This window comes from Crocodylus porosus, unplaced genomic scaffold, assembly GCF_001723895.1.
Source record: "Crocodylus porosus isolate Cpor-Errol unplaced genomic scaffold, CroPor_comp1, whole genome shotgun sequence".
Classification (NCBI taxonomy): domain Eukaryota; kingdom Metazoa; phylum Chordata; order Crocodylia; family Crocodylidae; genus Crocodylus; species Crocodylus porosus.
In genome coordinates this window covers 10,573,850-10,588,205 of record NW_017728910.1, presented here as the reverse complement: position 1 = coordinate 10,588,205, position 14,356 = coordinate 10,573,850, and the positions used below count along the sequence as shown (strand labels likewise).

The window sequence follows — 14,356 nt, the reverse complement described above, 5'->3', positions numbered from 1 at the left end:
CTAAATAAATATATATAGACAGAGAACAAGCTTTTCTGGAACCCAAGTTCACTTCATTAAATGCTATGAAAGAATGTACAGAAAGCAGAGTACAAGAAGGAGAGAGATATTAAAATAAAAAAGGCAAGGGATCAGGGACAGCTAACTACCTCTCTGCTCATAGATGGCACCACACTAAGACAATGAAATGGACTGAAATCAATCTACACAAAAAACTTGATTAGGTATGCTCAGACATCTTATTTTCTCTCTCCCCAATCCATTGCCTTGTGACATCCCAAGGTAGCCATAGGGGGAAAACCTGTCCTCATTTACAGACGGCTTCCTTCCCTCCCTCCCCCCACCTTAGACACAACAGACTGCTTGTCTCTTATCCTTACCAAGATTTGCAATGACCCAAATGCCAGCTATACCCATCATTACAGACAACATCAGCACGGGACCAAACAACATGGATTATAACACCTGAGCTTAATTCATCTGCTTCTCTACCAATGGTATCATCTGATTACCTTGAAAAGAGAGGGAGTTCCCTATGTAAATGAATGGACACAGATCTGGCATCTAGTCCAGGAATAAAGGGAAGCCTGAGGCAGAATACTTTAGCCTCAATGGATATCCCTTGCTGATGTCAGAGTAGCTGTTCTTAAAGAACAACACTTTTAAAACAGACTTCATCAGGAAATTGTGGAACAAAAAATCATCCATAGTTTGGATTGTGTTAGGTATACTAGGAACAGAGCCTACAGATTCTTATCCCATTACCTGGATTAGCTTTTATGACCCCTATGTTCCTATGGGGTTACTGCTTTGTTTTGCTTTTTAATACACCTACACTTTTGCCTCAACACTGTTCTCTCTCCTTCTTCCTTCCCTGCTCTTTATATTTAAAACACTGTTTCTACCTGAATGCCTACTCCCTACATTTTCTTCATAGCACCTGATGAAGTCACCCATTGTTTACTAAAGTTTACGGGTCTCTGAATTCAGTAGATTATAAAGTGTCAATATATACTTACAGTACTTCTGCCTGAATAAACCCTTTTAACTTTGCTGATTCGTGGTACCTGCAGTTCTCAAGAGTGGTTCCATTGTATTCTAAGCCCTTTCAAAGGTGTGTACCTGATGCCTGTCTTATCTCTTGATCCTTGCTTCATTTCTTCCTTAACTGAACCCTTGACTCCAGACTGACTTAAACCCTTCAGTTCAGTAAGGCACCAAACCAAACTAAATGGGGAAACTGAGCTGTACATGGTAGTTAAAAGAAATGAGATAGGCATTTCCCAGTCCATTTACACAGTCTTCCTTTAATGTGATTTTTACCAATTTTTCCTTTTACTGAGAAGTCTTTTAACTAGGCTTACATTGATGGAAGAGAAAACTGGATATGGGCTATTGAGTTTTGCAAGGTCCTACATTTAATACTGTATTCAAAATATGATTCAATAAAAGGGTTGTAGAGTTCCATAAAGTTCACTAATATCACTAGTTCATAACTGTATCCTTATATGTAAAAAATGTTGTCAAAATAAAGTTTATTCCACTGTGTACTTTTCTTAACAGAAGAGTAGGGATAATATTCTTGTTTTCAAATGAGTATTAGTATAAATTGTGTTTAGAAGTTCCTCAGATACATAATATACAAGTGTTTATTCAAATCCTCAGAAAAAAATATTTTCTAGGCATTCATACAAGAGCGAAATTAATTTAACCAGAACTATTTTGCATTTACCTATTGTGTTTTATATAAGGAATTCAGAGAACTTTTCAAAAGTATTATATATATGTGATAGTTGAAGCACTGAGTTATGTAAAAAGTGAGTGGGAACTAGATTTTTCTTTGGCTAAAGATTAGTCACAAATATAAGCTAAGCCTTTTCCCCTTGTCTCTGTCCTGGGACAGGGTCTCTGGTATGGGGTTTTTCTGGATTGACTAGAGAAAGTGGCTATTTCTGTTCCTTTTTGAAATATGAACCATGACTACAGTGTTTACTTTCTATTAGCTAAACGAAGAGCACGGTGTAGATTTTGTTGCTACAAACATTGGGAAAGTCTGTACATGCCCTGCAGAATATTCAAAGTCCATTGTATTCACTTTTTAAATGTAATATTATATTACGTATCATTTAGTCATTGCATTCCTACCCAAGCCAGTAAACGGAAGGATTCTTATTGCAGGAACTGAAAGGACTGAGATGAATTAATGTAAATCCCAAATACCAAAACAATAAGGTTGACGGAAGTATTCTGTAGCTGTGAAAGGAATAAGCCAATTTTTTTCAGTTTCTCAATTTGACTGACAAAGCAATTATTTTCATACCTTTGTGTAATGTAACCTGTTTTGTGATCATGGCTTGCTAGCACATTTTGAAAGACGTTAAGCTCTGATGTTTAACTTAGATTATTTAAAACATATTGAATGATACATTATATATATGACCTAATTGCATAGTCTAGGTATTCTCATTTGGGTCTGACAATTCCATTCATTAGTGTTAAGAAAGGATCATCTCTTAATTCCTAGAAAGTACATTATATCACAGCAGAGCCCATTTTGCACTGTCCCTCATTTTAACAGATGTCTCAGTTTTCTTTAGTCTCATTCAGTGTATGGAGTTTTTTCCATCTCTCTTTTCTGCAGCTCAGCTATATATTTCTAGTTGAAATCCTGGATGCTGATAGATTAATTAAAATATGCTTTGGGGATACTGATGGTTTAGCCAGAGGACTTTCAGTCTTTATTTTTGCAGTCTGTATCCTCAATTTGCACAGACAATGTTTAGTAAGGGTGAAAACAAGGACTTGGACAACTCAACTCAGTTTAGGTGGCTTGCTTTAAGCTGCCCAAAAAATAGTTTGGGCTTGCTGTATATAGACACTCACCCCAGCAGCTGGAGGTAAGTCACAGAGCTAACAGAATCAGGGAGCTGGTAGGTGGAGAGGGGGCAGGGCAGGTGGATCAATGCCCAATCTGGGGAGTGTAGTTGTAGGGATTAAAACACTTCAGCCATAGCCCCAGTCAGGAACTGGCTTTTCCTAGTGTTGCAGGGCACAAAGGCATGCCTGCTCCTTCAACAGCAGAGGCAGCTTAATTAGGGGGCCCTGAGAGATAGGCAAGGCTCCACAGCTTCAGGTTGCCTTGGCAGTAGCTGGCACCTGCACCCAGTCAGCTGACCAGAAGGAAACAGGGCCCTGGGCAGCTATAAACCGTAGGGCTGGGGCTGGCAGGAAGCTAGTTCTCTGTCACCAGCCCGGGGGAAGGAGCTCTTGCTGAAATGCTACTCAGAGATGCTTGGTTACCTATTATTCTGCTGGTAAGACTGATGGGATCTAGGAGCTACTAAAGTATTGGGAGTTAGGAGGTATGCATTGCTGAGGGAGAAGCTTGCCTCCTTAAAGGGGCAGTGTGACCTCCAATGTTATCGTTGTTGTTGTGGGGCTTGCATTTACATTGTTAGTTGTTTGAACCTGTGGACTGGGTTGAGGCTACTGGGGAGGAGGAGACCTCATCAGGGCACAGTGACAGGGCTGCAGAGGGCCCAGTGATGACAGGAGGCTGAGCTAGATCAATGCTTCAGAGGGACAACTTTTGAATAACACCTGTGAGGCATGGGGTGTGGTAAAGGGGCAGTTTTGGAGCCACACACCTAGTCCATAAGGCTTTTGGTGTCCCGTAAGGCACTGACTGTAATATAAACCATTTAAAAGTGCTTAGTGGGGAAAAAGTTAGGCATCGCACAGTAAGAGTGACCAATTAGAATGGAAGTAGGACCATGACCACAAACTCTTGGGCAGCCTCCCAATTTACTATTTCAACCAACAAGATATAGCCAGCAAGATTAGAAGGTGCCTGCAAGGCGGAACAAGCACAGTCATAGAGCCCTAGGGTCATCACAGCCATGCGTGGGGACCCCATGCTGTGATACCCAGCCTTGCAGCTGTGTTGTGAATGCCTGCTAGGTGGGTTAGCCCATTTTAGATCAGGCTAACTGAGGATCTAAAGTTAGTTCATCTCTGAGTTGAACTAACTTTAGATAGGTGCACTACTTTTAGGGAGATTTCATCCCTGTAGACACTTGCACACTGGGCCATTTAAATTGACCCAATCTTGGGCCTGATGGTGACCTAACCTTGGGCCATTAGACTGTAGCCAAAGGGTTAAGAAAACTTATAACTTAACTCAATGTAGAATGTGTGCATATGTGTGGTATGCTTGACTAACAAAAAGAAGCAGCAGGTGGCATGAAGAGGTAACAGAAGTTAAGGAGAAAGAAGTTGCAGCTTCAGCCAGAAAGATAAGGCTGTTTGGGGGCCAGCTGTCTGCATAACATCCTTGAAGAAAAAGAACCAGCAAGAAACCAGAGTAAACTGGCTAGATAAGGGGAACTGGCCTACGGGACAACCAAACAGTGCATGCTTTATGGAAAAAACTCCAAAAACTGTGCCCAACAACATGAACTGTTTAAAAAGGGCAAGGAAGAAGATAGAAGGGGGGACTTGCCTCACCATTAGAGCCTGCGCCTGTGCATGCCAGGTCAAAAACCCCACTCCACCAGCGGATAGGGACAGATCACCCCTATCTACAACACCCTAATTTGGACTATGTAAGTGTCACTTGCGTCTATGTGTGTGTGTGTGTGTGTGTGTGTGTGTGTGTGTGTGTGTAAAGGATATAAGCAATCTAAAACTTTATAGTTCAGCATCCCATAATAAGCCTATCTCTCCAGTACCCTTAACAATAAACAGTCCCGCTAACAAAAAGCTTGATTTCAGTACATTTTTAAGTGACAAGAAGACCTAACATTGGCCACTGAGATTGACCTAAACATTTAGACTGGCTTTTGGTTAGGTCCACCTAAATAAAATTTGTACATACTTCAACAGTTTAATCCTGAAAGTTGAAATGAAAAAATTCTGATACTGTGCTCCAATTCAGGAAAGTGTTTTAAGCATATGCCCAGATGGATTGCAGTGGAACTGCCGATGCTTAGAATAAACATTTGTTTGTGTGCTTTCCTGGATTGGGCCAGTCTACAGTGGGCACATCTACATGTGCATTAATACGCCATTATTACAGCACACTAAATTCAGTACCTGTAATAACAGGTACTTTGTAATCAGCGCTACTGGGCAGTAGTACCAGTACACATTCCTAGGTGATGCTAATGTACAGTAAACTACTTCTACTGAGAATTAGTGCATTAGCATAGCTTTTGACATGACACACTAATGCACAGTAGAATTAGTCTACTGTGCTTTCAGCATCTTGTGTAGATGCACAAAGTATCTTATAGGATCACATTTATCTTGGATTTTTAAGTTTTATGAACCTCAAAATAGATCCTGGAAATAACAAACCATTTCATGTTAATGCAACCCCTTTCACTTTTCAGTTAGGGTCACTGAGAGGTGGGATGTTCAAGCAACCAATTAAATTTATGGATGATTTCAGAACAGAAGTTGCACTATTTATCTTGCTTTGATAATAATATGCTGTCCATACTGCATTACAAAATACATTTTAACACATTGGATTGAGGGATTCCCTCTGGGTAACTGACCCTTGTTTTCTAATAAAGGTTCTTTGTAATAGGAAATGGGGTCACATATCTTGTCAGTATGAAAAGCAGGTGTATCCTATACAAACATCTCAGTGCCTTTGCCACAGAGTAAACTTCCATTCTAATTGGTCACTCTTACTGCGCAATGTCTAACTTCTTCCCCACTAAGGACTTTTAAATGGTTTATATTACAGTTAAAGCAGAAATGACTCATAAGGAAAATCAAGGTCCCATGAAAATGTTGTTAGTTGCTTAGTAGAATGCTACTTGGCAAAACTTATTGCCAGGTAGGTGGTTGTCGGCACTTGGGAATTGTGGGGTAAATAATATCTCAGCAAAAAATATTACTAATTAACTAGCCATTACCTGGCTACAATAACTATAGCAGCCATTTTCAGCAAAAAGCAGTTTGTCTTCCTGTGATTATCCATGTACCTTCCTCTGATAGATATGTGCTTAGGATGAAGCTGGAAATTTGAAGCTGAACCTTCCCTGCAAGAGCACATATTGAAAGTCAGATCTGGAGGAGGAAACAAAGAGATTTTGAGGTAGGTACTCTCTTTTCAAACCTCTCTTCAGATTTCTAGAGATTTGAGCCTCAGTAACCATTAAGGGTACATCACACAATAGGATTTGTACTTGAAATCTTTGTTTTTAACTTCTCAGTATTCAGATTTGGTCTATGAGAAGCAAGGGGCTGCAACATCCTGATTCATTTTGTTTGATAAGAAAACCTTTTACTGTGGATTTGAAAATTCTGGCTGTAACTTTGTAATGTTCCTAATCAATATAATTTCAAAACGTTAACTGAGAGGAACAGCCAGATTATAATTTCATCTTTATTGAATTGGGCAATATATTAAGTGTATATTTTTCGATATAATAATACAGGCTTTAGGTACAATACTCACCAGGAAAACTAACACTGATTTTAATTTGAAATGTATCTGGGGAGCCTTGTAAAATGCATAAAACATGAACAGTACTGTTAAATTTATAGAAGTATTTTTTGCTTGATGAAAACTATACTTTGAATCGTATCATAGTTTTACTCTTTCTTAGAGACTGCTCTCTCTCCATAAGTTAATAAACTACTTGTTTGTCCCTGTGGTGGTGAGTTGTTTCATCAGTGGAAGTCAAGGAAGAAGAGAGATTATTCAGACTATATGGGGAAGTGAATCTCTGCTGAAGTGTTCTTCGGTTAATCTTTCTTCTTTCCCCTCAGTATTAATGACTAGTGCAGTATGCAAACATTTTGAAGTTTCAACATAATGAGTAATATGACACTGTTCCCACTAGCAAAACTCAATTTATTCTTTTTTAACTAAGTAGAAAAAAGTGATTTTTTTTTTTCTTCCCCCTCATGGGTCAGCCTACCTAATCAGGTAAATATCTTTTAACCAAATGAAAAATACAGTCACCCGTGCCGGTGTATTGATCTGGATTCTGGAGATTAGTTTTAATTAGTTTTGTTGCTGCTGTAAAGTTAAACATAAATGGTACTGTGTTGTTTTTCACACAAGATTGAACAGTTGGCTCTGCAGCCCAAACACTTCAACAGTAAGTGTTTGTCAATGATGGCACAGTTCCTAACTTCACTAAGTGTTCTGTCTCTCTTGGGATCTTGTCAGAGATGAACAGCTGGTATATTTCTCCTTGTAAATCACATGCTAAAAGATCAAGCTTACATACCAAAATGGTAATACTAATAATAGAAGTAATTATTTTAAATATTCCATACGCATGTATGAACAGGGCATGCCTTCCTCTCCTGGTGTAGATACTGAGGGAAAAAAAGCAATATTTAAATGCAGAAATGCAGTCACAAAAGGGGAAGTATGAACTTGCTGCAGAAACTCAAGCTTTAACCCCACTTGCACTTTTCACCCCACTATAGCTGCAACAGCTTCAACTCCTTAACATCTCAATGTTCTATTCAGAGCAGTCATTTCTACCCCCAGCTTATACTCTTAGTTTACTAATATACCTTTACTCTTATATTTATGATACTCTTACATTTACTGCTATGTAACTTATACTGCCAGTACAATCCCATCTGATCCATGGCATTATTACTTCCACTGCACATGGACAATAATTTTTATAGAGCAGGGCTGTGCGAAGCTTCTGGTAGAGATGCAATTTGGAGGAGATTTGGCCCAATTCGGTGGCTGAATGTCAGAATCCAAATCAAATCAGGGGACCAATGAAAAGGTAGGAAAAGATTTGGAGAGCTTTGATTCAGACAATCCCTGGTGGCTGCAGCAGGGAGCTGCAGCTGGACTCGGAGCTGGTTAATGGCTGGGGGTATGGGGGGAAAGGGACCTTAGGGGGATCCCCACCATGACCCATCCCCTGCCTGCTCCCTCAACCCCTCTGACCCTGCCCACTCCCCCAGCTCCTCCATGTCTACCCCACCCTCCCCAGCTCCCAGTGCTTTTAAAAAAAGCCTGGACTCACCAGTTGCTGCCAGGCGGGGGCTGATCCCTGGTGCCCTCCAGTGCCCCACGCTGCATGGGGGACAATTCACAAATGATTACCGAATCAAATCACTCTCCCCTGAATTGGCTGAATCTAAATCCAAAGTGAATGCTAGCTGCTTTGTGCAGGCCTATTATAGAGCTCATTCAAACCAAGGTTTGTCAAATAGTATTCAACAAAATACGCCTTTAATATAAATCCAGGAAAAGCACAGACAGCTGCTTCCTTAGCCTGGTAAAGTGTGTTTGTGCCCAAAAGCTTGCTAAGAAGAATTTTTCCAACTATTTGAGTTGGTCTAATAAAACGCATTGAATTTACCCAAAGAACTGTGTATGTCTTTAATATAAATGAACACTTTACCGGAACAATTTCAAGGAATATGGTGGATTTTTTTAAAGAAATAAACACATTTTTTAAATTTATTTATTTGTATAAGAAATAAAATATGGAATTTTAGTTTAGTTGAGGAAACTGACTTTTTTTAGTTTCAATGTTTTTCATTTAAAAAAAAAAGAAATCTCAAACTTGACTGAAAATGAACATTTTTGCTTACTTCAAACTTTATTTGAAAGGATCTGAACATGGTAATATTATATTTTATTTTCAAGGAATGGTTGTATTTTAACTCCCTTGATCAAAGGATATATTTTTAAAACAAATATTTGCTAGATGTGTAACAAGCAAATTCCTAATGTTTTTCTTTCTCTCTTTCTTTCTCTCTTTTTCCAGTTCTTGTTTTCTGAAGATGGGGAGAAAAAAGTTCAGTTACCTAGAAATCTTGATGATAGTCCTGTTCTGTTTGATGGTGATTATAGCTTGCATTCTGATTGGACTTGTAGCAACAGGGCAGTCCGGACTCAAAGAACTCAAAGGTAAGTTAACAATTATTTATGTATACAACTACAGACACCAAATGTCAAGCAGGAATAGCTCCATAGGAACTTATAAAAGAGTATTTCCACTGATTTCAATGGGCTTTGAATCAGACTCTTTTAGACAAACTTCAAGTACGTGGCTGAGAATTTATATGGATCCTTTCACAAATGGTGGTTGGTTTGTTTGTTTGTTTTAATGAATAGACTATAAGCTCCCCAAGGCAGGGATTTAATTTCCCTGTGCATTTGTTCAAAATCTGGTATAATGGGGCTCTGATATTGCCAGGGGACCATAAGTGCACTCTCCTTGCCTTTAAAGGCAGGTGCAAAAAAGCCTTGGACCCAACGCTGCATTTTCCTTCAGCACTAAGAAGTGTGAATTTCACCTTTTGAACAAAGCCTTTGGTGAGCAGTAGAGAAAACGAGGTTCATGTTTCTGGAAAATCTCTGCTCTCCCACCACTGCCATTGTGTCTGCCCATATTTCCCCTGCATGTATAGTGTACAGCAGGGGTATCAAACTCAATCTTGTCCCTCCACCCCAACCTGGATCAAATCTGGACAGCTGACTCCTAAGGGTCAGAATCCCAATCTGGCAGTGGCAGGCCCAGTAATGGAGGCAGCTGTGGCAGAGACAGTACAAGTGGCTGCAGAGTAAATGTCAGTGGGCAAAGTTGCAATAGTGTGAGTAGCCTACTGCCACAGCCTGTACTCGCCCTCCTGCCAGTAATGGCTATGACCTGTGGGGCTTGGTATGCCCAGATTCTATGACAGGCTCTGTCCCCAAATTTTCTGGCACACCTGGAGCTTCATGGGCTGGGTAAAACAGCTCCAGGGTCAGGATTCAGCCTGCAGGCTGTATGTTTGTAACCTTTGGTGTATAAGAATGAATAAACTTTTAAATACTTGAATTCATTTCACAGCCATACTGATGAATCATTAATATAATATCATCTTTAAATATAATCTGGTCCTTTGGTGTATGTGCCATTGTCTTATACTTTTAAATAGTTAATTTTGCCACTTAAAATGACTTGGAAACTCTAATTTGTAACTAGTGTACAAATTGATCGGCAAGATTCTGTAAAGTGTGGAAAAGCAGTCATAATTATGAAGGTGGTAAAGCTGTTTGCAAATGTACCAATAATTAATAAACTACCGTAATTTGGGTGTATAAGTGCCAGGCCCTGACGCATGCAGGTGAAGACAAGATGAGATCTGATGTAGGATCCCCACAATTGCACTTCCTGACATGTCACATGTGCAGGGGAGGAGGTGTGACTGTGGGATCCAGAATCAGATTCCATCATGCAGTGTTGCCTGCACTGGCAAGTAGCAAGCTCCCATGGCTGAGAGCCCCATCAGCTGGTGGAGCTTAATTCAGAATCAGATCCCATAATGCACTATTGCCACTACACTGTTGCCTGCACCGGCAAGTAGCAAGCTCCCATGGCTGATGGGGCTCCCAGCCACGGGGGTTCATCACGTACTCCTACAGCTGAGAGCTGTAAGCTGATCCAGGCTCTTAGGAACAGGGGTGCACCATGTTTCCCCCAAGGCTCACAGCTAGTAACTGATAGGGCCTACCAGCCACAGGAACACACCTGATGGCTGGGAGCCAAAGTTTGGCCGCACAGTCAATTAAAAACATGATAGGAGCCAGCCACAATGTTATTACACATTTTTTTTTCTCTTCTGGTTTTAACACCTCTTCAATGCCATGTGCCAGTTGAAGATCTTGGATTTCCTAAGAACGCTGATGACAGGACACCCACAAATCTAAATAAAAAAAACTGTGAACTTTCTTAATACCCAATGTCTGGACCTTGTGGTAGAAAACATATGCAGGGAAAGGAGTATGTATAACAATACAGCAGTAGAAAGCAGAGCAGTAATTCTTCCATTTTTTTATTTTGGGAATACTGTTAAAGGATTTCTGTGGAACATTTTCCCATTGTATATCTTCATTTTTAGCTGTAACTTTAAAAAAAGTCAAATATCTTGAGGGACAATAAGAAACGACTGTTTGCTTTCCTGTGCCCTAGTTTGTATACCTGAAGAAGACGTATCAAATACTAAATTAGAATGGTAAAACCCCTTTTTTCTTTCTTGATAAATGACTGCACAAACATCAAGGTAGTGGAGAATCATACCTTCAAACTTCTTAATTCTTTAAAAATGAATATCTATAATTCAGAGCCATTGGTAGGAGGCATAACTACCAGAGTCTACTCCTGAAGTGGTAGGGGTGGTTGCAGGAACAGGTTGGTTGCAGTAGTGGTAGTGGCTGCCATCTTGCGCCCTCTCTTAGTGGATGCCTGGGGCTGATGTTGTGGTCGCGCATTCCTCGTTATGATACTGGTTGGCAATAATCCTTTCATGTATTTTTTTTAACAGACTTTTCTCCAGAATGCCCAGTGATAGACATAGGAGAAAGAATCAACTGCATTGGAGACAATCAAGCAGCAACAAAGGTCTGAAAAAGCATATATAAAGTGAAGTTAATTTAAAAATAATGAATTATTATTATTGGATAATTGAATAAAAATTGAATGAAACTTCAGATCAGAACTCAAAAAAATCAACTTACACTAGGAAAACTCAGTTTTGTAATTTTTCACAAGTGCAGCAATCAGTGAGCTCTCAAGTGGGAATTTTAAACGCTTCCTTCAGCTGACTTAGGACTCTTCCTATTGAAATTGAAGGGAATTTTTCTATTTATTTCAGTGAAAGGAAATTTAGACCAACAGTCATCATTCTAGAAAATCCCACTCATAACATACTAAAAATATTCATGCTGTACTGAAACAACTGATACGTTGTTACTTAACTTTCACCTATCAAAATTTAGAATGAATTGTATCTAAAATTTGATGGGCTCTTAATCTCATCTAATTTCATCAGATCTTTAACCATCACTTACTTTGCCAGCTGTCCCACATAAAATGTTAAACCCAATCTGTTTCTCTGTCTCTGCTGGAATATCAGTCATTCATTATTTCTTTGACAGAACAAATTTTAGAGATGAGCTTTCTGGTTAAAATCTGTTGTTACATAATTCATTTCACCAATGGGAAATGTCTTTTTAGTTTTTTCTACCTTTCCCCTTCAGATCAAAATGTTTATTTTTATTTATATTGTATATTCTCTTCTGATAAAAGCTTGTGAGTAGTATATCATTTTTGTGTGTTTGGTTGTTTGTTTTGTTTTTTGGGGGTTTTTTTAAGAAAAGCCAAAACTAGCCACATAGTTATTCTATAGGATGATTAAGTTCTGCCATTTAGACAAAAAAAAAAAAGATTAAATGTGTCCTCAGTCTCGTGGCTTGATGAGAGAATTCCAAAATTCACATTTGCTAATACTTTCATTCCACAAGTTGTGTTATGATTCAATAATATCATTCAGTAATATTACACAGGTAAATATACATTATCACCAGTTAAATTTATAGTGGGTTTTCCTACTTATTCACTGGGAAAAAGCTGGATTCTCATCTCGTTCAACAGCTTCAGCACAATATACGAGCACAGGTCACTTTAATCTTAAAGTGCAGGTCACTTAAATCTGTATTACTTAATCCAATCTTCCCACTTAAAGCAGTGTTCTCTTCATAGACTAAAAGATATATGCACACAGTACTTTGTTTACCCTAGTGTAGTAAGTTCAGTTTAATACTAGAAGCCTTTTGTAATCAGAAAAAATATGGGTTGGCTATCTGGAAAAATGTGAAAAATAAGACCAAATGTTAATCTTAAGATTTGGATACTGACATTAAATAAGCTTTTGGAGTTCTGGAAAGAAGCAGCAGTCTTAGGATCTAATATTCCATTCATTTTTCTATAGGCAAACAAGGTAAATCCAATATCTTTTACTAGACCAATTCAAATAGTTGGAAAAATTCTTCTTTGCAAGCTTTCAGGTACAAATACCCTTTGTCAGGCTGAGGAAGCATCTGCAGCTGGCTTGTGCTCTTTCTGGATGGGATAGTAAAGCAACCGGAGACCAGCACGGATGCAAGAAAGTCAGTGAAAATATAAATTGAGGTAGTCAATGAGTGAGAGACAGGTGGCGAGAAGGGGAATGAACATAGCTGTAGTCAGTGGGTGAGAGGAGGTGGGGAAGGAAGGGGACTAAATATAGCTAGTAGAAAATGGGGAAGTTACCTGGGGAGTCAGATGTTGGGTATGTTACAATGTGACAAAAATCCAATGTCTATATTTAGTCCACGATTTTTTGTAACCAGTAGATTTATGAAGTGAAGTTCATAGGCTCACCTATGAAATGTATTTCGTATATTCCCTATGAGAATTAGAACTAAGAGATTGGAGAGAGAGTGGATTTCTTGTGAGAAATGTGCCCCCACAGGTAATTGGTTATTTTTGTCTTCCATAGATTTTCGGTGGGCGTTCATTCTGGTGTGCAGTTGTTGTTTGGTTTCTCCTACATATTTTCCATCAGGTCATTTGGTGCACTTAATGAGAGAGATTACATTTCTGGGGTTGCTGGTGTAAATCCAGAAATATGGATGGTTCTGTTGTGAGGTGTAGTAATTGTGGGGGTGGTGGAGTTGTGTTGGCAGGTTTTATGTTTCTTGTCCTGGCATGGTCTGTATCAATTTGGTCTGTTTTGGGTTGCAGGAAATTTGCTTTTGGTGATGGGGTTGGTGAGGTTCGATGCTTATTTAAAGGCTAGGTTGGGTGGTTCTGGAAAGATCTCTTTAAGAATTGGGTCTTTTTCTAATATGGGTTGCATTTGCTTGATAATTTCCCATACAGGTTCCAAAGAGGGGTGATATGTCATAACCAGTGGTGTGCAATTCATGAGGGGGGTTCTTCTGTACTGCAGCAATTCTTCACGTGGTATCTGGTTTGCTCTTTCAAAAGTGGGATCTTTCTGGTGATCTCACTCTGGAGGAGTGTCCTTGTTAGTGAAAGCCTGTTTGATATTTGTGAGGTGACAATTATGGGTGTTCTCAGTGCAAATTCAGTGGTATCGGAAGGTCTGGCTGTATATTACAGCTTCCTTGATGTATTTAGGGTGATTTCTGGTTCTGTACAGATGTGTGTTGGTCCATGGGTTTCTTGTATATGGTGGTCTGTATTTTCCCATTCTGGATAGCGATTGTCATGTCTAAAAAGGATATGTTGGTGCTGGAGTGTTTAAGAGAGAGTCTAATGGAGGCTGATGGTTGTTGAATTTCTGATGGAACGTAATCATAGATTGCAGGTTTTCAGTGGAAATGGTGTAGATGTCATTAATCTATCTCAAGTATAGCAAGGGTTTGATGGTGTAATTCTTGAGGAATTCTTCTTCCAGGTGGCTCATAAAAAGGTTGGCATACTGTGGGGCCATTATGGTGCCCATAACTGTGCCCATGGTCTGGAGTCTGGAGGCAGTGTTGGTTATTGACAGTAAAGTTGTTGTTTCATAGTTTCATAGT

At 39.3% G+C, this 14,356-nt stretch overlaps 1 protein-coding gene across 2 annotated transcripts in view; it reads left to right on the top strand.

The window, feature by feature from the left end:
* Positions 1-5,782: 5,782 nt before the first annotated feature.
* Positions 5,783-14,356, top strand: part of SI (sucrase-isomaltase) — a 152,727-nt gene continuing 144,153 nt past the window's right edge. The window contains exons 1-3 of one of the 2 annotated variants that reach the window (XM_019532678.1): positions 5,783-6,109; positions 8,788-8,914; positions 11,314-11,390. In XM_019532678.1, coding sequence (XP_019388223.1) covers positions 8,788-8,914; positions 11,314-11,390 — 204 coding nt within the window. In that variant the 5' untranslated portion in view covers positions 5,783-6,109. Of the gene's footprint in view, positions 6,110-8,771; positions 8,915-11,313; positions 11,391-14,356 lie in introns of both variants that reach the window. The other variant, XM_019532679.1, reaches the window with a different exon arrangement.